Source organism: Strix uralensis, chromosome 17 (assembly GCF_047716275.1).
Source record: "Strix uralensis isolate ZFMK-TIS-50842 chromosome 17, bStrUra1, whole genome shotgun sequence".
NCBI classification, from domain to species: Eukaryota; Metazoa; Chordata; class Aves; order Strigiformes; family Strigidae; genus Strix; species Strix uralensis.
Window position 1 is genome coordinate 13,857,076 of NC_133988.1, and position 25,227 is coordinate 13,882,302.

At 56.2% G+C, this 25,227-nt stretch overlaps 1 protein-coding gene across 12 annotated transcripts in view; it reads left to right on the top strand.

Moving 5' to 3' along the window:
* Positions 1-25,227, top strand: part of NCOR2 (nuclear receptor corepressor 2) — a 257,096-nt gene that overhangs the window by 175,516 nt on the left and 56,353 nt on the right. For 10 of the 12 annotated variants that reach the window (XM_074887780.1, XM_074887781.1, XM_074887783.1 and 7 more), the window contains exons 14-17: positions 1,958-2,056; positions 16,792-16,916; positions 17,786-17,958; positions 20,964-21,026. In XM_074887780.1, coding sequence (XP_074743881.1) covers positions 1,958-2,056; positions 16,792-16,916; positions 17,786-17,958; positions 20,964-21,026 — 460 coding nt within the window. Of the gene's footprint in view, positions 1-1,957; positions 2,057-12,234; positions 12,348-16,791; positions 16,917-17,785; positions 17,959-20,963; positions 21,027-25,227 lie in introns of those variants that run through there. The other 2 variants (XM_074887777.1, XM_074887782.1) reach the window with 2 other exon arrangements.

Here is a 25,227-nt window from a genome sequence, read left to right on the forward strand (position 1 = left end):
GCCTGGGGGAGCTGCTTTGCAGCATCTCCTGGAGGCATTTTGCACCAGCCAGGCTGTCACACTGGGGGGGGGGGTGTGGGCACTTGGCTGTCCCGGCCGCCCGGCACAAAGCAGAGGGGTCCCCTCTTTGCTCAGGGAGGGGGTCTTGAGGGTGGGCTGAGTCCCAGTTCATCCAGCAGTTTGGGTTGGTGTCAGGTATGCATACACACCCTCCACCTTGGTTTTTAGGAATAATTGGCCAGCAGGAAGGCCTGACCTTTCTCAAGCCTCTGTTGTGCTTCTTGGACTTTCCCTTTTTGCTGTTAATTGAGCTGATGGAAGAAAGGTTTGAAAAAGAGATGTGAAGGAAGAGCGAGTCTCTTGTACCATTCTATGCAAGCCAGGTACCACCTATGGGAGAGGCCACAGGGACAGATCCCAGACAGACCTGACCTGGAAGGAGAGTGATGGACCAGCTGCTCTCCTGAGCAAGAAACGCTTGAGAGCTGCTTCTTCTCTGGTCCTTGTAGTTAGTTGCATCCTCTGCCCGTTTCAGGCAGTGTTTCATCCATGCAGTGTCCACTCGTGGGGGAACCCCTCTGCTTGAAAGCACACCTGAAGGGGGGTGGCCTGCAGATGTCCCTTCGAGCCTAAATTATTCTCTGATTCTGCATGACTTAGGCTGGGGAAATAATTTATAAGACCTTGACTTTCCCATCCAAAGCAACAAGCAAGCAAAGGCCAGCGGCAGCCTCGTGCTACTGTTGTCGCTGTGAGATACCAGGCGCTTTTCAGCCTTTCCCACTTGTTAAAGCCGAAAGCGGTGGGACTTGGATAATGCTCACAATCCAGTCTGTGTTCCAAGCTGTAAAATGTCTTCTAATTTTATTTGTACTCGTTTGTAAATCAGGCTGTAATTATGATACAGAACACATCCATTATCCTGTTGGAGAGAGATGCAAAGTATGGCTCAATGTAATGAATTAATAGATTTTTAAATTGCATTATAAAAAATAGTGATCTTAGCCCTTGGAACAGATGACTGTAAGTTTTTGTGTTCGCGTGTGTGTGTATAATCAGGGCTAGATTAGAAAGAGATCCAATTAACACTTTAAAAGTTGCAATCTGTTTTTGCAAATGGTTCCACTCCTTGCACAGGGATGGGGAGAGCGCAGCCCCCATGCACCCCCGGGAGCACGCAGCAGCCCCCTGCTCCCGGGCACTTGCAGGCGTGATGGGTCTGTGGGATTATTTCTGTTTGTGCAACCACTGATCCTGCACATGAAGGTGTAGCCCGAGACCAGTGTTCAGGTGCCACCCAGTTCAGCAAAGGACTTTTCCCAGCGTGGCACACTCGGTGCTGTTCAGGAGTAGAACAGTTCTGGCCACAGCCCCTCGTTTTCCTAACGTGTCTGATCCAGGACGGCTCTTGCAGAGCCGACGACTGGAGCTGGAGTTGGGATGGCAGCTTCTGAGCACCAGGATCTCAATCTGCCCACGAGAAAGTCATGCGCACTCGAGCCAGAGAGCTTAACGGCTAGAAATAACGTTAGCTGACAGTTGTGTGGCAGGTTGTGCCTCGCATAACCACAACAGAGGGTGACAGGCGGCTCTCCTTCTTCTGCCTTTAGTTGCCACAGTCATCTGGGGTCAGGCCTTCCCACTGATTTGCTTCCAATGTGGGGTGCTCTCTGCTCTGCACCCCCATCTCCATCTCGGCGCGCCTGCGGGACAGCCCCAGTCTGTCCCTTGGAAGAGCTGAGCCTTTTTACTAGGACAACATGCATTGTCCCCCTCTTCCAGCTCCACTGAAGGGCTTTGGGAGGGAGGTGTGGGGAAGCCTGTTTGGGCTGCAGGTCTTCAGAAGCAGGAGCAGAGCTGGCGATGGCAGGGCCTGATCGCTGCTCCTGTAGGTCTGCGCCCCGACAGCGCGAGGGGATGGGACCTCCTGTTCTCTGACTTGTCCCTGTCATTGCAGACGGTGGCAGACTGCGTCCTGTATTACTACCTGACCAAGAAGAATGAGAATTACAAAAACCTTGTAAGAAGGAATTACCGGCGGCGCGGGAAGGGCCAGGTAAGAGCACGTGGAAACATTGTCCCTTGGGCTGAGCAACAGCGCTTTGCACTTGCAGCTTCTCAGCAGCACTTTCTCTGAGCCCCCCAAATGCTGCTTTTCTCCCCTTCCCAGATGGAGATCTTGCTTGCAGACTGTGATGGGGCTGTGGTTTTGCTCTGTGTAGCTTTTCAGAACATGCTGTTTTCTGGCAGTTGATGTTTGTCCGTCTCCGTGCCAAGGTCACAGTAGCTTTAAAAAAGCAAACAGCAAACCCAAGATGCTTGAAAAAGGGGATGGATTGAATGCAGAAAACCTGGCCAGGCGTCAGGAGTAGCATGGGGTTGCCCGTGCAGCCTGCGGCTCTGTGTGAGAACCAAGTGGGGCCTGTTTGTCCCCTCCAGCGATGGCAGCCAGCGTGTGGGAATGGGGCTCCTGGGGGCTGGGTGGGGGTGCCTCCTGCCTTGTGGAGCCTGCCCAAGGCTCTTCCTGCAGGCAGAGGTATGGGAGGAGAGTGACTTGGGTGGCAGTGGCTTTTGGTGACAGCCCAAGCAGAGGCATATAAATCTGTCTGATGAGCCGGAGGGTGTCCAAGATCCCCATGGGGGCTGGCAGATTTGGCGCTGAAGCTAGAGGAGACCCTTAACCCTTTAGTTAAGGGCCGGGCAGGTACCCAGGGTGCCACGAGGTGCCTGGGGTAGGTGAGTGAATCAGCCCTTGCCGTTACCATGGACAAGATACAAATCTAGACGTGACCACGCAGTGTTGCTGCTGATACCGCAATACCCAGGTACCCAGATAAGTGCTAACCTTTTGGGCAGGTACCTTGTCCTCGTGAATGCTTTCAGCCAGAGGAAGGTCCCACTGGTGGATCCCCAGGTCTGTAAAGTGAGTGGTTATCCACGTCATGAGGAGAGTGAGGTGTCTGTAAAGGGAGGATCTCTCCAGATAACGTGGGGATAGGGTTGGAAAAACTGGCCTGGCCCGTGCCACCACTGACATCAGCCGCTCCTCACGCTGCATGGCCATAAAAAGCAGCACTTGGGTCTAGATCCTGATTGGGAGGCAGATAGGTAGCCTCGCTCCAATTTGATTTCTGCAGCATTAAGACATCAGAATAGCTAGCACATGACGAATGTCATGGACGGGGCCCAATTTTCCCTTCTTTTTTTCAGAGACATTAGAGATGGATAAAGCCCTATTAGATTATCCAGTCCCTCTCCCAGCAAACACAGGGTGGTTCCCTCCAGTACATTTTTATAGTGTTTACCATGGTCTGTTTTGTTAGATCACAGCAACTAGAACATGAGGCCACATTTGTTTCTTGTTAGCAGTGGAGACATTTAGCACAGCTCATTCTGGTTTCAATGTTAAGTCGAGCAAGTAACAAGTGTGGAGGGAGAGAGGCAATCTAACGCTCTGCTCTGCATCTGTCTACCTACCCCTGCAGCCACAGACCTGCCTGTCCTGCGCCCAGCAGGTACTATTTGTATTTTAGTTTTTAAAAGTATCCAGAGCATCGCTAGCTGCAGAATTTCCCACGATGCTTTCTCTCACTGATGGGTCTGGTCTAGCCTGGGCAGTGGAGATCGTGTGCTGCCCTTTGGAGACTTGGTCAGTGCCAGCCTTTGGAAGCAGGGTCTTGCTTCCAAACCATAGTAAAAGGCAGAACAGTTTTTGCAAGCAGGGGACAGCAATATTTGTAAATTATTAAGAGGGAGGCTGCTGGGCACTGAAGGAAGCGAGTGGAGCTCGACCAGAACGTTATTGATTTTGAAAGAAGAGTGAGATCCATGATTCTGGGGGGACAGCGAAGCAGTGAATATTTCCCATGACTGATGCTCAGGTGGAGGGTGGGGTGTTCAGACAAGCTTTAAGAGCCAAGGGCTGGCTGCACAAGTAGCAGTAGGACAGGGGTGTAGAACAGGAGATGCTGCATATGATCCAGCCTGGAGCAGCTCTCCCCCAGAGATCTTCGGGGATCTTGAGATGCACATTTTGTGCGGTGATACCCCCAGTATTTCCATACGTCACTTGCATCTGTTTCCTGTGAGGCTGCGTGTGGAGGAGTGCTGGAAGAGCCTGTGTGCAGGCTTGGGAAGGGCACGCTGCTGGCGGGGTGGCATGGCGGGGTCCGTGCCGCAGAGGGAGGCTGTGCTGGGGAGAGAGTTGTTTGAGGGTGACATTTTCAGGTACTGAAGGGAGGAATGTTCTATGCAAGTCCTGCCAGAAACCAGTGGGAGTGGTGGAGCATCTGCCTTGCACCCCAGAACCCTGCTTTGGGGGAGCTGGGGTCTCCTCTGAGGGTGGTGCTGATGGGACCTGCTTTCCCCAGGCCAGGCTGGGTCAGCATGCAGCTGCGCAGACCAGCACGGGAGAGGTCAGATACTGGCAAATCCGGAGGGATGCTCCTGGTGGGATTTTTGCTTAGTGAGTCTCTTCAGAAGCAGGTCAAATTCTGCCTGCGACTGCAGAAGGTGTGTGCTCGTTTGGGAATAACTCGTCCCAGAGGCTCAGCCAGCACCTTGGCTGTGGGTCATCCCTGCTTGTTCCCAGAGGGTCCTGGATTATTTTTGGCCCCGTGTAGGTCCCTCATCCTGTGGCCTTGCAAAGAGTCAGGGCTGTGGCTGGGGAGCGGTGGCACTGGGCTGCCCTGGCGCTGGGGGCTCTGCCTTCATCGGCCCAGTCTCAGCCACCGGTGATGGGTTGAGGGACAGTGGGACAGCACAGGGACGGGCAGCGTGGAGGGAGGAGATGGGGCTGCGAAGGGTCTTTCTGCAGCATCAGGAGACATGGCGCTGCCTTCCCGGCACTGCCTGTGATCCGAGCGTGGATCTTCCTGCTGGTAAGGGTTCAAGCAGTTAAACGCCAAAAGTGAGATTTAATTAATTTAGAGGAGAGGTTGACTTTTATATTGAATGAGAGGAGCGGATGAGGTCTGATACAAATAGCGTTTCAAGTGGCCCGATGCTGTTTTCCTGCTCTTTTTCTCACGGAGAGGTTGGGGGTCTTATTTGCTCTTGGAGGCAGCGGGGAGCTTGAGAACGAAGTGGAGATAATTACACATAGAAATAAAGCTACTCTGGTGTCAAGATTATCATTGTGGCCTACTTATTAAAAGTCCATTAAAAAATAAGAATCCCACTGCTCCCTGGCTGATGGTCCCCTGGCAAAGGATATTCCTCATAAAGCTGCTACTTATTGCTAAAAATCTCCTGCCAAGAGCGGGGACTTCACATGATTCTGCTTCCAGTTTGTCAGAAAACCGAGCAGCCGCCCGCTCCGAGACAGGGCGCATGCTCCCGGCACGCCGCCTTCCCCAGCGCCGATGAATGAAAGGCGCACGCATCTGATGGATCATTATGCATAATATTCAGGCTCCTGAGATGAAGATCCCTTCTAAAATAATCCTCTGTGTATGGGTATGGAAAATGCCATTTAACCCTGAAAGGGAGGAATCAATGGGAAGAGGAATAACTTCCAAGTGCGTAATTTCTCATTGAAAAAAAAAAAAAAAAAAGGAAAAAGTTTGAGTCATGGTAAAACGATTTGATCCAATATTCAGTGTACAGTAATAAGCATAAATTTGCATAAGTTTATAATGAAAGGCCCTTGCGCGGATGTGTTGCCTGGGGGGCTGTTGCAGTCACTCTTCAGGGTATTTCAAAGAGCATCTCTCTGCGAACGCCCCCAATTCTGTAGCGGGGGGCACCAAAATTGAAGCTAGGCAATTAGCGCCATGTGCTTCGCTCTTCGGGCAAGCTGTTCAGCCGGGCTGTGGTAGCGCAAGTGTTGGGCTGAAACCGTGCTGGAAGAAAAGTGACTTTATTTCAACATAATTATTCCATGCGGAGCGCGGGGTTTTGATTCAGAATAGATTCGCTTTGATTTTGGAGTGGCGTTGCCCACGTGGCAGTGGTGTGGCCGCAGCATTCCGGTTACGCTTCCTGCGGTGGTGCCGGTGAATTCCCAGGGTGGGGAAGCCGTGGGGATCCCACGCGGTGCCGGGATGGGGAGGCGGGCGACTGTCCCGCCAGGCCGATGCTCTCGCTGGCGGCGGGTCGGCCGGCGGCGGCGATGGGCGGCCGGAGGAGCCCTGCCCGCCCTGGGGATGACTCAGGGCTGGATGAAGTCATGCGCTGGGGTGGACGGACGCGGCCCGCAGGACGTGCCGTCATGCTGGTCCCCCTCGGCGCTGCTGTCAGACGGTGCTCACGTATTCCCTGGCGAACGGGCCCCATGTGTTAGGGCTGACGCTTTCGAGGACTCGCTCCGTGGCAGCCGGGGGGACCGGAGCCGCCCAGACCCCCCCTTCCTCCACCGGGGAGCAGTGCCGGAGCGGTGCTAGCGGGGCGGGGGCTCAGGCGTGACCTGCCCGGACAGCCGGCGCGGTCCCCTGCCAGGGCCAACAGCCTTTCCCAGGCCCACCCTCTTCCCTGCCCCCTGCCAAAACCCAAATCGAATTATCCGTCCCGCCGACTGTCCCGCCCTCCCCAAACACAAACCATTCCCCTCGCCGACGTGGATAAACAGCCCCAGCCTGGATTTTTATAAACAACCCATTTACTTTTTTCACGGAAGCGCCATCCCAGCCGGCGGGGCTGGCAGGATTTGGGCGGGCAGGCGGGTGCTGCCTGCCCGCGGCTTTGGGGCTCTGTGCACCCCAACCCCGCTGCTGGAGCAGAACACCGGCCACGGTCCAGCCTTGCCCTGCCATCACCTCTCCTGGGAGGATCAAGTCCAGAGCTCAGCAAACTGCCTTTTACACCACAAATTGTGCATGTGCCCCTGCTCCGTTAACCACAATGGCTAACGAGGTGAATGATCTTTATTTCTGGGAAGCATTCAATTATCAGTCCAGGGAGTGGCTCCTCATTAGTGACAAAGGGTTTGACAACTTCTCTTTCAGACATGGGGAGATACTTGTCATAAAATCCTGGTTTAATAATGCAGCACATCATCCAGAAACAGTCCTGGATGTGGCCAGTAAACTTTGCTGCCACAAATACCAATAAATTATTTTGCAAGCACTTAAGCCTGTGCTGACTTGAGCGCTGTATTTTAAAGCGTACTGAAATGATCTGTGGAGCAGTCTGTAATGGAGCAGTTTGCCTGGTTGGAGATGATGCCTGAGATATCAGTGTTGGGACGCAGGTTCATCTTCTGCCAGTGGGATGTTGCTGTGAGGTGGCCCTGCTTGCTGTTTGTCCCCCAGCTGCTGTCCTGTCCCTCGTCTCTGCCCCATCCTCCCATCATGTGCAGGTTGGGCCAGGTCAGCTTGCTGCTGAGACCCAGAAGGGATTTTCTGGACAAGTCTGCAGTGTGATAGCACTGCTGGTGGCTGGGGAAACCCGCCCGGCCAGGCTGAGCCTGCAGGATCCATGAGAAGAAATTAAACCTGGCCAAACCCCCATGGTCCTGGTCCTTCTCAAGTGTGGCCTCACAGTGAGAAACATCTTTCAGAGTGTTTATACCTTGGGTGCTTATGTGTGCGCTGCTCTGTGCAGGCTCTCTTTAAATCTACATCTCCTCGCAGCCAGAAAAAATCCAGACAAAACCAGCTAACCCCCAGAATCCTCAAAAGTGGTTCAAAACCATCCTCATGGAAAGCAGCGGGCTTCATGTGAGCACAGAGGGTTGTGCTGGAGCATGTTAGGAGGCAGCAAGTCTTGCTTAACAGCTTGGCGGTATACAACTTGCAAAGTAACTTGTCTCCATCAGGAAAAGTGGTTGTTTCTGAGAGAGCACCCGTCTCGTGCTTTTCCTACAGCTCGGTGTAGCCTAGGCACTTGGCAGCTCGCAGGGCAGCCTGACAACAGTGCTGGGGGGCTCACGGGCGAGGGCTCGGGGTCTGCGGCCTGTCCTGTACTTGGCTAAATGCTCTCTCCCAGGGTCCACGTTCACCTTCGTGCCTTGAAACGGGACCAGCCGCCCGCCCTCGCCAGGGTGCCAAGATTGCCAGGCACCGAGCGCACGGTCAGGGGTGGTAAAGGGCTGTCACCTGGGTGCTGTCACTGCCGCCGGGTGAGGCTGAGCACTGGGGGCCTGCACAGAGGAGGTGGGTGAGGTGTGAGACACGGCAATGTTCGAGCTGATACCGATCCTGTAACCCTCTGCTGGCACCTGCTCTTTCAGTCTGGTCTCCCATCGCTGCCAAACCTTGTCCCCCAGGTATGCCCCGTGAGGGGCATCATGCCCATTCCCCCACTCCGAGGGGGTTGCAGCTTTCCTGCAGCCCTGCCACCCCTCCGGACAGTGTAATCGGGCAAACACAATGGAAACTCACATTCCTAAAATCCCAACTGCAGTTTTGGGGGTGATTAAATGAGAACGATGTGGCCATATTTGGAAAAAGAATCGAAGGATGCGTTGCCACAGGAGGATGGCTGCTCTGTCCCCAGGTCCCAGCACAGCCTCAAGGGCTGCTGGCAGCACAGGGACGGCCGGGAGACCTGCGGGCTCGGAGTGGGGTGGGCACTGGCAGAGAGGGACACATAGCTGCTTCCCTCCGGGGCAGCACCGGCACGGGCTGCCAATGGACCACTTGCTGATGGACCCTGTGGCCACCACAGCCAGGCTCTTCCGTGCAGCTTGATCGTGTCTGCAGTTAGCGATAATAAAATAGTCACTTAAAAGTGAGGTAAACCCCCACCAATTGTGGTTGGCCCCCAAGTTCGGACTCGTGTTTCTCCAGCAGCAGGTCGATGCATCCTCCCGGCAAGCGCTCCACCACGCCTGCACCCACGTGAGTACTCCGTGAGATCGGGGGTTTGGGATCCAGGCTGGGCATTACCATCTCGACGGGGAACCTGCAGCACCTTCCCAGCGGGACAGGGAGTGACAGAAGTGGTTGGATTTTGGGATGAGTTGTTTTATCTGTTGTTGCGATCCAGGTTTGCCTGGGCATGGACGGGAGATAGGTCACATCATTGCTAAGTCGCTTTTTAGACCAGGCACAGCTGAAAATCCTGGAGAAAGCTGCTTCTGTGAGGATACGGGGCTTGCTTTGCCCCTGGTGAGCCTGTGGCATTCATGGATGCTGCTCTGCGTCCCACGAGCCGCCGACCCAGCACCTTCCGCTGTTGGCAGGGCTCGGAGTGGGTCAGCATTGTCCAGGGGACTGTGAGCAGGAGGGAGCAGGGTAAAGCAAACCCCAGGGAAGAGAAAACATGTGTTCCCCACCCGGGATAGAGCAGGGGCTCATCTCCATCGCTTCCAAACTTCATGCTCTCTTCCCCTCGGGTCATTTTCCCATCACGAGCAATCAAATTGCTTTTAAAAAACTCAGCAGCGACCCAGAAAAGAAACATTTCCTCTTATGGAAAAGCCCTCGGTGATTTAAGGAGGGATCCGAACAAGCAGGGTCCTGTAAAAATCACTTCTGCGCTTCACTGAGATCAAGGAGCAAGTGGTGGGAAGGTGTCAGTGCCCACTGGGCTGGGCTGAGCCAAGCAGGGGCCACTGCCCGAAAGGCTCCCATGCCCAACAGGTTCCCAGTGCCGCCCAAGATGAGCCCGTGCTGGGGTGCGCACACCGGCCGCAGCATGCTGCAGTCTGGTGTCTCTGCAGTCCCACAGCCGGCCCCTCTCCTCGTCCTCGGGACCGGCAGCCTGGGAGGTGGCACTGGGCTTTCCCGCGGCACAGCACGGCAGGGCAGGGCAGCCCAGCTGTGGCTGCCGGCGTTTTGCTGCTGGCACTGGGCCATGGTTTGTGGCCTGCGGTGCTGAGAGCTGCGCTGGCGAGCGTGCGCGGGGCCTGTTCAGTGCCTCCCGGGGTGTCAGGCACGGCCCTGGCGTTTTCCATCTCTGCTGTATAATGATTGCTGTCTTGCAGAGTTTGTTGTTTACCGGCAGAGGAGCAGCACAGCTCCGGGCCGTCGTGGTCAGAGCTGAACCAAGCAAGCCCTGTGCTCACTATCATTCTCCTTATCAAATCCAAGCCTGGCCCTTTGATTTTTCAACTTGCTTCCGCAGCCAAGAGCATCAAACCCAGCCCCAGGACGCGAGTGATCAAAGCCAAGTCGCCGGCAGACATTCCTCTTCCTCTCTTGTTGTTTTGGCAGCGGCTTGTTTTGCTTTGTGGTTTCTCCCATGAGCGGAGGGTGCCGCGCGTGGTCGTGAGAAGCCAGGCTGTGTGGTGGTGGGTGGCAGCGAGGGCTGAGGCGTTCCAGACCATCGGATCAGAGGCTCTGAGCCCTGGGAGTCGCCTACATGATACATACCTGTATTTCTAAGCCATCCTCCCTGCGCTCCCTACCCAGCCTGCCGCCGAGGGACGGGTGGGGACGTGCGGGGAGTGCTGTTCACAGAGGCCCTGCAGTGTCAGACCTTGGCAGCAGGTCCTCGACCTCTGCTACGCCGTTGGCAAACAGGGCAGGATGCTCCAGGAGGGACCTTGGGCACCTGGGCAGCATGGTGGTGAAAGAGGAGGCTGGCGCTGTGGGTGCTCGGTGGGGCAGTCCCTGCCCCGGCTCTCATTGGTGTGACCTGCCGGAGGGAGAGTTTGAAGGCAGGTGGAAGGGTTGGATGTGGGTGGTGGAGGAGAGAGGATGCTCCCGAGCCAAGGCTATGTGGTGCCAGCCCTGCTCCTGGCAGAGCTGCTCTGCGCAGCGCCCCGCGGGGCCGGGGAGAGGGGTGGGAGCCGGGTGCCAAGTCCCACCGGCTGTGCCACAAAGAGCACAGTGCATCCTGCCCCGCGGTGCTGTACCAGACCCCGTGGGGTGTTCAGGGTGATGCTAGCAGGCACCCACGCATGCACGTGGCCATCACAGGCGTGCTGGGACTCCTGGAGAAGCAGCAAAGCAAACCCTAGGCATTCCTGGCCAGCATAGCGAAGGCCTTTTGTCTTGGGCTTATCTCGAGCTGGTTTTAATTTGCAACTCCCTGATTGCGTGCAATGACCTCGGCCCGAGCCTCCTGCTCCACAGCCGAGTGCCCCTGGAGAACATCGTAAATGCCATTGATCTGAAGTCACCCGCGGGAGAAGCGAGGAGCCGGCACCCTGCGTGCGGGAGAGGCGGCATGGCCGAGTGGGTGCTCCTGGCTGCTGGAGGGGACAGGGCTCGCGCCGGCGGGGCGCAGCTCCCTCCAAAGTCCCTGTCGAGGCAGACTTTGGCGTGACGCAGTGGGGAGAGGGTTGGCATGTGTCACCGCGCTGCTGCAGTGAGCCTGTGGCGAGGGCTGAAAAGCCACCTTTGAGCAAAAACCCCAGAGCTCGCTGCCTGTGCTGCCCAGGGATGGGTTGAGCGGCACTGAAATGAGTTGCCTCGCAGCTCAGCCTGGCACACACGGGCCCCTCTGCACAAGGACATGGAGGGTTGTGGATCGCTCCCTCCTGATTTAAGGAGCAAACAGGAGTCGGTGGTTTCCGTGGTGTGTTCATCTTCTGTTAGAGCCCAGGGCTCTGTAATGACAGCAGTGGAGGTGACGTGCCTGCTGGCAGCCAAATGGCATCCCCCGTGCAGCCAGTTTGCCCTCAAAACCTGCTGTGAGACAAGAGATGTCACTCCCAGCTGGCACCTGGGCTCAGGGAAGGGCTCCCACTCGGTACCGATACCGTGACCTGAGCTGGTTCCCCACCAGCACATCCAGTGTGGCTGGGGGTGGCCGGAGCTGGTGGTTTCAGGGCAGGAACGGGTGTGAGCTCAGCTAAACCTCAGGGGGAGAGTTGCTGTAAAATGGTGGCTGTGCCTGTCCCCAGCAGGACCAGGGCTGGGGAACCGAGCTGGGCTGGCAACAGTGGTGTTTTGGTGCATATTTTGAGGGTGCTGCGGAGCAGGGAGTGAGAAAGGACTGGGAGAGGGCACGGGTGCCTCAGTTGCAAGGTGCATGGTCCAGCAGGTAACGCCGGGACGCTGTGCGGGCAGCGAGGCTCCGACATGGTCCCCAATCCCCTTCCACAGCCCAGCACATCTCACTGCAGGGGGGATGGGGAAGGCAGGAGCAGTCATTTTCCGGAGGTTTGCAAGTTTGGAAAATAAATAGCCCCGCGCCGCAGGTTAAGCTTGGCATCCTGGCGGATTAATCACGCTGGCTGCAGCCAGCACTGAGAGCCCCGGTGACGAGAGCTGTGGTTTATAGATGATGATTCATCGACTTGACTTAGAGCGACCACGTTATTCCAGCAGATTGCAAAATCATAAGAGGAATGTTGTGGTTAGTTTACGGCTTAACTATGCAAATCGTCAGGAAGCCTTCAGAGCCGGAGAATGTAAGGCACAGCGCGCCCGGATGGCTGGGCGGTGAGCAGGGGCCGGGAGCCGGCGATGGGGCTGTCGGGGACCGGCCGCTCGCGGGAGCCGGGGAGCGGGGAGGTGAGTGATTTGGGGGGCAGTGAGGGTCTGGAGCTCTTGGTGAGTGTGCGAGAGGGGCGCTTCAGAGGCGGGGAACGTGCCGCCGGCTCGAAGGGGTTTCTGGCTGGTTTCACCGTCTCTGTGCCAAGGCGGCAGGCGTCTCCGGTGGGGCTGGGGAGGGCGAAGGTGGGGAGCTGCTTCTTCCCCCACCTCCTCCTGCCCTCCCGTCCCGCTTCCAGAAGCAGGCAGTGCCTCGGCAAAGGAAGTAAACAGAGTGGGAGGAGCTGCACCTCTTCCTCGCCGGGGCTTTCTCCCAGCCAGACCCGCTGCCGGGACGTGCAGCGAGTTGGTCGGTTCTCAGCAGGGCCAGTATTTTGGTGTCCAGGACCTACCTGCATGCCGGTGTCTCTCAAAAGCGCACTTGGAGCCGGAGCTTTAGAGCGGCTGAAATCCCCGTGACGTGCCAGCCCGATGGAGCTGGCCGGGCAGGGTGAGCCGTGTCACTCCAGAGGGGAGCCGGGCGCTGGGGCGAGTGTGTGTGCCTGCCCACGGGCCCCAGCGAGGGGGTGGCTGGCGGCACATGCGGTGTTCTCGGGAGGGCTGGCAGCGATCTGCTCCTCTCCAGCTGCTCCGGGCCGGTGGGAAATTGGGGTAGAGGTGAGCAGATGTTTGTAATTACGGAGCAGCTCACGCCGGAGCATGGGGAGCGCGCGGGGAAGGAGGCCGCCCATCCCGTAGACTCGGAGCAGGATCGGCCTCTCGCTCACGCGTCCCACATGCGATTTTTGTCTTGCGGCCTTTTTAAATAAACAGGATGTGTCGGCAGCAAAAACAAGCAGCAGCGATGCTGAGGAGGAAGGGCGGTCCGGTGGTTAGAGCGTCTGACCTGGGAGGGAGGGACGGGAGGGACAGCCCTGCCCTCTGCCACAGGCATCTTCCCTGGCCTCGGGCACATCCCTTCATCTCCTTGTGCAAGGTGGGGAGCACATACCTGCTTTGCCTCTGGGAGGTGGGGTGCCTTATCCCCAGGGGGACAGGGATGTAGGTGGGGAGAGGTTTAACTTGCCGGGAGCCGAGCAGTTTCGGCGCTGGCCTTTGGCTTGTCCACTACGAGCTGACCCACCTGCTAGTCCACCTCTAACCGGGGCAGCATGAATCAGAGGGAAACATCAGCTGGTAATTGGGGAAGCATTTCCTGGCCTGTCACACTTTGGGATGGCGTCCCGTCCCTTGAATCATCCAGAGCTGGTCCGCGTCCAGCGCTAAGAATAGCCTCCCCGCGCACCGCGGGGCAGCCGTGTGCCGGGAGCGGGGGACCGGCCGGCTCGCGGGTTCCCGGCTGTGACTTCCCAGCACTGTGCCATGCTGTGGTCCAGCTCCGATGCTGACTGCTCTGAGGTTTGGGGTAGAGCATGTAGCGTGGATGGGCCGACGTGGTTGCTGTGGTCAGTCCCCAGCGGGGTGTCCCACCTCCTTTCTCCACATGCTGTTTGTGGCTGAGCTCTCCGTGGCTTCGTTTGGGTCCCCGGGGTGCCTGCTCTCCGCCAGGGCTCTGGGTGCTTCAACCAGCCCCACAGCCTCCAGCCCAGCACGTACCCCCCAGGTGGGATGTAAGGCGACATTCGTGAGCGTGGCCATCCCCAGAGGTGCTTTCCGGTGTGTTTGAGGGGTGCCCCACCATGCAGCCAAGCTCTAGCTCGGGAGATGAGCCATCACCGCACGCCTACGAGGGTTCAAAGCAGCATTTGGCTAGGAGCCTTCTTCAGATGAAGACATGAACGCAGCCACGGGTGGAGCTGGGGACAGTTTTCCCCCGCCATGGCTTCATGGTGACGATGCTGCCCAATTTATGCCGTTCAGCCTGACGGGAGAGGGCTGGCAGGTGAGAGCCGTCCCGTCCTGTCCTGCTGTGCACAGGGTGCTGCGCCCAGCTGGTTCTCGCCCCTGGCAGCGGGCCCTGGCCAGAGCAGGGCAATCACTAGAGGGCATCCTTGGATCAAGATGCTCCTCTGTGGTGGGAGAAGCCCTAATTTGATGTCCTGCCAGGCTGGGCTTGAAACCTGCAGGAGGAGGGGGATGCACAGAGGCCTGCTGAAGCCAGGCCAGCGGGGCTTGCCCATCCTGGTTGTGCCGGAGCTGCGGGGAAGCATCTGTGTTGCAGCGTGAGCTTCCGCGGCTGCTTGCGTCTCTCCCTGCGTTTCCACCTCTGCTTTTGCAGGCTGGCACAGGGAGCTCCTTAGCATCGCCACCATCCCAGCCTCCTCCTCTGGGGAAGAGCTGTGATGGCTGCTTGGGGTGACAGCCCACTGGTTTGAACGAGCATGGAGACAAGATGAGAGGATGCTGAAGCTTCCCTTGGGAGCCCACGCCAGCCTGATGCTGGAGCAGGGACTCATTCGATTGCACTGGATTTATGGCTGGAGAGTTGGGTGTATGCCCCAGGGAGCTGGGATCTCTGGGATGCAGGGTTTCCCCCAATCCTCAATAGAAAATATTCACGATAGGGTGATAGAAATACTGTGAAATTCATCTGGGCTCCCCTCCGTTGCTAAAACGCTTGGTGATGGGAACAGGGGTGGGTGGTGGTGGCCAGGGCTGGGGCAGAGCCTGCCCTGCTCCCCACCCGGCCCTCGGAGGTCACAGCCCTCACCTCACCTGGGCTGAACCCATGCTCAGGGGTCACCACAGTGTGACTCAGGGAGTCAGAGAGCTCAGGGCAGCGCTGGGGTAACGCCTGACGAATGCTCCTTGCTCCTCTGCCACCAGCGCGGGTCTGCCTGCCTGGTCCTGGCAGCCTTGCTGGCTGCCCCCCTCCTTCTCCCTGGGCTTGGGGGCTGGTGAGGACAGTGCCTGGCATGCCGGGTACGATGCTGTTCCTTGGCTGGAGACATCCCGTTCCCCAAGCTGTAGAGATTTATGGTCTTTGGAAAATCTTAAGCGACTGAGTACTCATCCCAGCTGTTTCCCAGCTCCCCCTCCTCTGGATCCTCCCAGCCTTGCATCCCATGGAGCCGTTCCTGGGGGTGCGACGGGGGTGTGAGCTGATGCTTAGGGGTGTGTTTGGTACGTGGAGGTGCCACAGGGCTGGCCAAGCCTGCCTCACCAAGGGGGGGTCCTGGTGGCACAGCTGCCCTCCCCCCATGCAAGGAGGAACTGAAAGTCCCCAGGGTTTCGGTGATGGTAGTGCCTGTGTTTTAAGGACTTGTGTTGAACTGGGGCCTGAAAGAATCAGCAGCTTTCTCATAAAACTGCTCCAAAGTCCGTTTCGACAGCTCCACACTTCTCATTTTAGCACCAGCCCGTGGGGGCAGAGGGTTTAGCTCGCACCCAGCGCTGCTGCTGCGGGGACGCTCATGTTCGAGGCAGCCTCCCAGTTCCTATGGATCGGGGATGGGCCAGTCTCCCTGGCTCGAGGGATGCGGGGACACCTCATCCCCACTTGCTGAACAGCTGCCAGCCAGACCAGGCCACCTAGGATCATACTTTCTGCTGATAAATCCACTTTAGGGTAATTTCCCCCCATTACATCACTGAACCCTTTCCCGAGGGTTGGTGGAAGCCCTGCAGCTTGGGCAGGGGTCGGGCGAGCCCGGGTGGGTTTCCTGGAGCAAGCAGCTTTGCATTAGCCAGGAGCAGGATGGTTTAATAAATCATTTCCGTCTCTAATTTCTATTTCTCTATGAAATGCCTCTCATTTGCTGGTCGCCAGAGGGAAGGGAGGTCAGGGGAACCAGGCCTCCCCAGCATCCTCCTTCCTGCAGCTGTTGAAACAAAATCCAGAACTATTACAATTGCCATGTCCCTCCCTCGGGTACCGCAGTGCCTTTGGTCCGAGCAGCAGCATTGGGGCAGTTGGGTGCACAGCCTCCGCCGAGGGTGCCAGCTGGCACAGAGCGGACAGGGAGTCGGGCATCTTCCCTTCTCAGTGATAAGGGGCCCATAAACTTTCCCCTGAGAGCCATGTTAGATGCTTGGGAAAAAGATCATAGCATTGAAAAAGATGCCAGCGTTGGTATCGCTGAGCCTTGGGGCATCTCTGGTGCCCCTGTCTCCTTCATGCTTCAGCAAAATGGATCCCACCGGCTGCAAATTGTGACTGACGTTGCTAAGCTGTCATCTGCAGGGAACGGGGGGTTTGTTCTCACCTCTCTGCCTTCCCCCCCTCGGGTCCCTGCTTGCTGCCTGACCCCAGGGGAGCTGCCAGGGCTGTCCCGCTGCCTGGAATGGGAGCCAGAGTGCATCTGCCATGCCTGATCCCAAACTACCTCTGATCTCCTCGGAAAGCTTTCGGCCCCCGTGGCCTCTGTAAGCACCCTGCCTGTACCCTCTGCCTGCAGCGCTTTTTCCTCTTGGCCGCTCACCCCCCAGCATTGTTTCGCTGCGTTTGTTTAGGTTGGCCCAGGTGCTGTGATGTATCCGCCTCAGCACTGAGCGATTGTTTTGTTTTACGTCCCTTGTTTTGCAGCAGCAGCAGCAAATGCCCCGGAGCAGCCAAGAAGAGAAAGATGAAAAAGAGAAAGAAAAGGAGAAGGAGGGAGAGAAGGAGGAAGACAAGCAGGAAACAGAAAATGACAAAGAAGAATTGACAAAGTAAGGACAACACTCCCTGCCTGGCTGGGCATTGGGCTGGGGCTGCGGTGGTTGGGATGCGGTGTGGTCCAGGGCTGCCTGCCGTGCAGGACCCACCTCACCTCCTCCGCAGGGAGGGAGGGGCAGAGCTTGCTCTCCTCTTCATTCCTCTTCCCTGCTGCTCCCAAACCAGGAAAGCAACTCTGATATGTTGGTTTTTTTTTTTTTTATATAAACCCAATTGACCCGCAAAGCCCCTCTGATCCTCCAGCTTGTTTTGTTGTTGTGAGAGCCGCTGGGAGTCAGAGGAGCAATCTGGGTGCAGCCAAGCATGGCACTTCACCTTTAGCGTTATTGATGTCAACGTGAGCGCTCCCAGATGAAGGGCTTCAGCCAGCTCTGCCTCCCGCACACCGAATGGGGAGCGTCAGAGCCGTGGCGGGGAAAGGTTGGCACGCAGACCGCTAGCTATCTGTAATGGGCTTAATACTTGGTTTAAAAGAACATCTGGCTTCATTATATCTAGGCTGCGAAGACATTTACCAGCAGGTCCCTTTCAGGAAGATAAATGAGGAGGAGGCAGGGATGAATTTGAATGGTCTGGCATTAAACCTGTCTCCGTCAGGTCTCTGCGTGCACTTGGTGGTGGAGCTGCAGCCAGCTGCAGAAAGAAAACCCCACCACAAATCACCCCACCACCAATCCAGCCCGCTCCCAGCCAGGAAAAGAGCCTGCGTGTGCAAAAAAAAATGCAGACCTGCCCCCCCAAAAGACCGAAAAAAAAAAAAAAAAAACCACCAAGATTCCCAAACACGTGCAGAGAAGTAATTTCTTGACCTAAAAATCAGACCAACCTAACAATGTTTTTATTTCCCTCCCTGTTTTTTCAGGGACAAGAACGACGACACGTCCGGGGAAGACAACGATGAGAAAGAAACTGTTACCTCCAAAGGTCGCAAAACCGCCAACAGCCAGGGCAGGCGCAAAGGCCGCATCACCCGCTCCATGGCGAACGAAGCCAACAACGAGGAGGCGGCTGCCCCGCAGCAGAGCGCGGAGCTGGGTGGGTAGCAGCGGGCGCGGGGACAGGGGGGACCTTGGCAGGGCTTTGGGGTGTCCGCTGTGTGGGGATGGGCCATCCGCTCGCAGAGTAGAGTTTTCCTTCATGAAATCCTCGTTTTTGGGGGCCAGCAATGAGGTTGCTCTACCCCACAAATTACCCAGCACAGTTCACCCGGATAAAGTGGAGGCGTTTGCAAGCCTGGGCTGTCCTGGCTGAGTGTTAGTGGGTTTTATAGCCTCAGAGGGAAAGTATTGCAAAAGACAAAAAGGGAAGCTGTCATTTTTAGCAGCGTGTTGGCTGGGTTCATGCAGGGCTCGTGTCCCTCCTGCACCTGGAGATGTGTTTCCCTCTGCGGCAGCTCGGGCTTTGAGTACCCTTGACCTCTGCATGGGAGCCTACTCTGCCCTCCTGGGCTTGCCTGGGTCTCTGCCAGTTTTCCTGCCCTCTCTGTTTTCACATTTGCCTGGAGCCCGAGTGGCTGCAGCCTGCAGGGTCTGTGACCCCCCTGGCCTTGGGAATTGGGCTGATCCCTTCCTCATCTCTGCAGCTGAAGGACGTGGTGAGGACGCAGCAGCTTACAGCTGCTCAGGAGCCCCTACCCTGGCTTCAGTCTTGCTGTGCACCCCAGATTGGACTTGTTTTGCCCAAAAAGCAGCATTTCCCATGCTGGTCCCCAGTGCCCCTGCTCATCTGCCCCCTCAGTAGCCGGCCAGGCACAGCGGCAGTGTTTTCTTTCCCATCCTGCCTGCGCAAGGCTACATGGTGGTGGAGCGCAGCAGGAAGAGGCTGGGAGCAGCTTCCGAGCGAGGTGGATGAGGCAAAGTGTGCTGCCCGTAGCGTGGCACCCTGCGACTGTGCCAGCCGCCGGCCGGAGCCGCACCGTGCTGCCGCACCTGGCTCGGGCTAGACAGGAATTCATGGCAGCACCCACAGCCCCACATTGGGTGCATCCACCTCTTGAGTCTGCGGCATCAGTAGTGGTCACCCTGAGAAACTGCTCGTGTATGGACTTAAAGAAGCCAGTGCATCAAGGAATTTGGCTGATTTTCCTATATTTTCTACTCTACCAAGTACAAAATTATTACTGTGCTACCTAAGGCAGGTAAAAATAAAAGCAGGGTGACTCCTCTCAGTTTCCTTGCTCTGCAGTTTCTTGCTTGTGCTGTTCTATGTGCTATAAATCACCCAGAGGTGTTTTGCCTCCCTGTTCCTCTGCTGACAACTGGCTGAAGCCTTGATTGCGAGCAGTCTGTTTTCATACAGGCGATATAAATAGTTCCCGGCACAACGGAGCCCTGCTCTCCCTCTCAAACTTGTTAAGCAGTGCTGCAAAGAAGCAGCAGATAATGCCAGTAACTTAGATGGGATTTTTTTTTTTATCTCAGCATCTCAGAGTGCTTGATAAACTTCACTGCAAACACAGAGAAAAGACTTTAGAGCATGTTAAATTGGGAAAAAGGAATGGATCGATTCCAGTGACATATCTGAGCAATTGGTTTCACTTTATGTCTCTCCAATAGTGCTTTAATTTAGGTTGGCTAAGAAAGTTATTGCATTTTAAATACCAATTGAACATTAAAAAACAACACAAAACCGTATTGTGGTTTAACTGCAGCGTGCCGGAGCTCCCCATAGGCATCTGTTTCATAACTGCGCAACCTCAGTAAATACCATTAATCAAACCAAACGGGCCGTTTCTTTGACATTTCTTTACCATACAATAACAGTCATCCTCAAGCTGAGCGAAGGGCCTTGTGCAGCGTGTCAGGGAGACTCGCTTTTACGTAAATGAGCGTGGTGGCCCTGGCTCTGCCCGTAGCCAGGGGAAGCAGTGAGGTATCGATTTCCCTCCCTCTTGGCCAGCATCCCCAGGGGGGACGGCGTTTCTGGGGGAGGCGGGAACCTGCGCTGACTTCCAGGAGGTGACACCTGCAGTTGTGCTCAGCCGGCTGCAAGGGAGATTCCTCTGCTCGATGCCGTGGGCATCGGAGCCCACATTGTCCTCCCACGGGGTCTCAGCTTCTTGTAGAGCTTCTTGGAAGATGCTTCCTTCTCTCCTCGCTTGTATCCTTTATCCTGAACCTATCAGCCTGTTTTCCATTTTGAAAGGACACTGTCAAAACATCTCTCATCACTGTTGAAATAATGCTTTGCCTGTTGTTCAGAGTAATAACCCCTTGGCAGCCTGAGCCGGAAATCTGTTTCCTTAGCGAGTTGTTTTTTGCCTCTGACTCACACCCTGGTTTGTTATTGTAGGGTTTGCTCTAGTGCCAGGCTGCCAGCGGGACTGTTGCATAGTGAAGGCTTTATGCAGGACCTCAGTGTCCCCAGCACCACAGCCGGGATGGGGGAGAGGGGGAGTTTCAGGTGCTGACACTCCTCTCTGACTCTCCCGGCCGGAGCAGCACGTTCCCCTGCAATGGGTGCTGCTCTGGGCAAGCCCCCAGCATTGCTGGAAGCAGCTCTGAGATGTCTGAGAGCTGGGTGATGGCACCAAGGGAGCCCGCAGTCATTCACGGCCAACTCCCTTGATGGATGCGGTCGGCCAAAGTCACTGCTGAGGTGACGCTGTTTCTCCGTCTCCGCCAAGGGTGACGGTCCCACCCTGTGTCTGCCACCTCCAAAGCATACAGCCCGAAGTCGGCTCCATCTTAGGTACCTGTTGTTGGCGGGCCAGAGTGCGTGGCACCAAATCAGCAGGAAATCTGCTGCCACCCTCAAGCCATCTGGCTTCGCTTCCAGTCCCAAAGTGGAGGTTTTGCATCACCGAGACGCATCCCGGGGGGAAAGCTGGGCATGGGTTACCGTGGTGTGGAAAAGCCTTGAGAGCCTGCACCGCCACAGCCTTCCCTGCAGAAGCACTTCTGTGCTGCACAGCGTTTTGTCGTGCCTCCGGGGAGCAGGGTGTGGGACGGGGTTTGGGCGTTCAGGCATCTCCTCCAAGCTCCCGGGCTTGCTGTGTCCCGCTCACAGCTGACTGCTCTCCTTTCCTTCCCCTTTCTCAGCTTCTCTGGAGATGAATGAAAGCTCTCGCTGGACCGAAGAAGAGATGGAGACGGCTAAAAAAGGTGAGCCGCTCGTTTTCTTTCTCCTGTTGGCTTTGCTGGGGCTAACCCAGCAATCGGGGATGGACGGCGTCTGACTGCTGGAGTCGGCGTAGGGTGATGGGCCCTGAGCTGCTGTGGGGCCCGATTCTGCCCATCCTGCTGCTGGTTTGTTCCCAGCGAGCCCCAGTGGGGGTTTTAGGGGACAGGCAGTGGCACGGGGGGCATGCTCAGCCCCTCGGGCCCCAGGAGCTGTGCTGACACCAGCAATGTCTGGGCTGCAGCCGGAGCCCACACGTGTCCCACGAGGCAGGAGCCGACCGTAGGAGATGGGGAAGGCACTTTGCCTGTTGCTTTTTGCAGCTTCTGGTGCCTGTAGCATAAGGTGTAGCTTTGCCCCGCTCTCCGGAGGTTCATGCTATTGGCGCGATCTGTTCCAGACACACTGAGAGCATCTGCCTGTGTTCACAGCTCTGGGGTTTAGGGAGAGGGTGGTGAACCCCAGCGCTCCGCAGCCACGTCTCGGGGAGCTCACAAGGCTGCGGGCTGCGTGGGGTGACTTTACATCCTGGAGCTGATTCAGAGCCTTTGCTGAGACCGTTTTTAAAAAGTGCTGAGTGTAGCACAGCCCTTCTTGCCACTTCCCCTCCTCGTGCCGCTCCTGCGCCAGCTCTTTCGCTGCTTTAATTTTTTGCCAAAGTCACGTCCTGTTGATGGACTGTCGAGCTCACGTCCCCATCCTGCTTGCATTGCTGCCGACTCTCCTGGCCCGGTGAGGATTGTAAATGGGAAATTAAAATGGAAATGAGTACCATTTGGGGATGGCAAATGCAAACAGGCATGTTAGTGGGTTCGACTCTGCTTGGAAAATGCACCTGCTGCCGGCATGGTGATTACATGTTCTGGAGCGCCGGCTGCCCAGGTGCCGATGGGAGCTGTGGACTTGGATTACTTTGCCGGTGAATATCCATCCCAAAGTGTTTGGCTCACTCGCCTTTAAGCTGTTCCAACCCTCTTTACAACCCGGTGCCAATCCTGCGCGTTGCTGAGCAGGGCTCTCTATAGACGCAAAACTTAATAGATAGACTTTAATCAAGCAAACTGGCCCAGGGCCAGGTAATGGAGCGAGCAGGTGCTGAGAGGGGAGGGTCGTTGGAGGGATCTTTTCCAAGCACTGCTTTGTTTTGGAGATCACATCTGGTTGTTAAAAAGTACCTCTTGCTGTTTTATGCTGGATGCTGGAGGTGCGCTTAAGGAGTCTTAAAACCAGCTGCCAAAGCCTGCGTGGAGGAAGGATGAAGCATGGGAGCATGTAGCATTGTTCCAGCCCAGGGGCCAGGATGAGGCAGGGAGATTTGCTGGTGTAAAGCCCAATTGCTGACGTTTTCCCCTCCGTTACAACCTGGGAAACTGAGATTGCAACACCAGACTTCTACAGAGAAGCCAAATTCCCCTTTGCCAGGAAGCAGCGGCTTTAATGCTTCAAACTGGCTCTGTTTGGCATTTCCAGGGACCGGCACAGTGGGGGTTTCCGACTCGCAGCAACTGCAAAACTCCGGAGGTAACCTCAGAGGCTGGTGGAGGTGGCAGCAGAGCCCACTGCTGGCACGGCTGGGCAGGGGCGAAGGAGGTGATGGGCACCCGGCTCGGGGTGGGCTCGGAGACACGGGCACTGTCCTCCTCACCATAAGGACACGGCCGCCCCAGCCCCGCTCTTCCCTAGTACTGGTACAAGTCTGAGCCCACAGCCGCCTGGTTCAGGGATTTAACAAGCAAGGTGTGAGTCCTGCAGAAAGTCAACCCTAACGCCCTGGGGTGCTTGGGCAGGTGGGGATGGTGACTTCTGCTCCCAGTGCCTGTCAGCTGGGAGATCAGCCTGGTCTTGGCATCCACCCCCGGATTTTTTGTGCGTGGCATGAAACTCTGTGTCATTTCTGCTTAGGGAGGTAAGAGAAAACAGCCCTGGGACAGTGAGACGCCAAAGTTGTCTGCTCTGCTCCAGAGTCACAGAGCTGCATGGAGAGCTTGCAAGCAGGAGAAGGCAGGACTGTGTCTGCTGGGAGAGACAATAAAGGGGAGTACCGTGTTATTAAAGTTAACTAGGGGAACGAAAACCTAGTGAGGAAAGTTCTTGCTTAATGACACTTTCATTACGCAATAAACTTTGATTCACTGGTCTGTCAAAATGCGCAGAGATTGGTATAATGACGGGGGAGCGTGGTTTTTTGATACTGCCTCCTTGCACTGTGGCTGTGATCCTAAAACAGGAGGTTTTGGTTAACCAGAGTTGCTCGAGGATGTCCCCCCTTTCCTTCCCGAGCCGGGGAGCAGGCAGCACCCGCTGCTCTGCCTAGCTTTGCCTGCGGGCAGGGCGTGGAGGCTTTCTGCAGTGGGATGGGGCTGGTCCTTAAAAGGCAATGTTTAGGCAGCTCCTGCCTTTAGGGGACCCGCTGGCAAGGGCCCACGCAGGCAGGAGTTAAAGGTAGGCTGGAAGGGAGTTTGTGATCAGCAGGTGAGCACCGACCTGGCACAGCCGGGTGGGTTTATTGCGCCCCTCAGCCCCTCTGCCGAGTTTCACCGCTAGCGCCCGGCGTTGCAGCCACAAGAGCGCTGGAGCTGAACTTGATGAACCAGGAGGTTTCAGCATGACCTTTGTTAGTCTTTACAGTCTGGTATCAGTCCTCACCCGGCTCTGGGTTTCCCCCCTGGTGTCTAACAAGTGGTTTTGTTCTTTGAAAAGAGGCAGCATGGAAGTGGCAGTTTCTTGCTCACCCTCCTGCACCTCACCAAGGCTCTTTGCTCCTTGCCCTTGGGGCAGAGCCAGTCTTGGGCTCTTTACACCTTTTCCCAGACTGAGGAGCTGGGGAGGCCATGGGATGGAGTCGGCATGATGAGGCAGAGGAGGGTTGGGCACGAATGTAAAAAGCTGATGACAGAGAGTTAAATAACCCGTGAAGATTCCTGAATAGTTCATTTTGGGTAGCTGTAAAATATTTCCTTGGATACAGAAAGTATTCTTTTGAGGGCTGATTTTCAGTTCTGCCAACAATCAACTCAGAAAGTAAGATGAGTTTTGGACTGACCTGAACCATTTTTTTTCCTGGTCCCATTCTGTTCATGGAACTAAAATAAAGTGGAATTAAAAAAAACCCCAACAATTTCTTCAAATTAACACACAGCCAAACCCACTGACACGAAAAGCCCATGGCAGAAGCCAGCCATCTCCCATCGCCTTTGGAACGCAGCTGCCTTTCAGCGTGCCGTCTTGCTGCACGGGATCCTTCTGGAGCCCGCGCGGGCATGTAAACCCACACACGAGTGCACGCTCCTCCAGCCCCAACTGGGTTTGCGCTGTTATTTCTAACGAGCTGCTGGCTGAAGGGCGGGGAGAGGTAGGTCTGTGTGGGCATTTTCCTCTATCGCTTCTTCCTGGCAGGGCAGCCGTTGCTCTTACAAGTTGTTGGCTGCAGCACAGGGTGATGCTGGGGAGCCGGCAGCTCCCTACCTTCCTCCCTTTGTCTGCCCCATGCTCATGCTGGAGCCTTCCTCATTCCAGTCAGATATTTATTGCTGTAAAACCCTGCTGATGGTAGTAAATGTGAGCTGGAGGAGCTGGTTTGCAGCCTATGCTGGTCGCTGAGTGTTGTCCCTCTCGCTGGCCCTGGGGTGGGATGTGCCGTGGGTCCCCCACCCGGGTGCCCTCCATCCAGGCTGGGGTGCAAGGGGAGCTCAGGGTGACAACAGCCCAGCCTGCCTGTCCCCAGCGCCCACCGCCGCGGCCAGAGCACCGGTATCTGCCTGCTCCGAGCAAGCCCCGTGTTTGCCACGAAGTTCATATGAAATAACATGGTGGAAATTATCGGGATGGGGCAGATTGGGTGCCACGAGGGCAAAACTGCGTCCAAGGCATGAATCAGCCACGCTTGCCCTGGAAGAGGCTGTGGCCGACTGCAATCCTGTCCCTGCCATCCCAGGATGGAGCTTTGCTGCTCGTCAGCCAAGGTGTTACCCCAGGGCTAGTGCCACTGCCCACCGTGCCCCCGGAGCTGCGCCTCTGCCACTGTTGGCTGAATGTTTCTCGAGTGTGTAGGAGCGAACTGCAAGGATTTGCTTAGTGAGTGTCAGTGAATGAAACACAAAAGGCCTGTCAGGGGGAACTGCTGGGTAATTACTATAATTTACAGCCTACATTTTAATTTTGAGCGTTATTTTTTCAACAATAAGG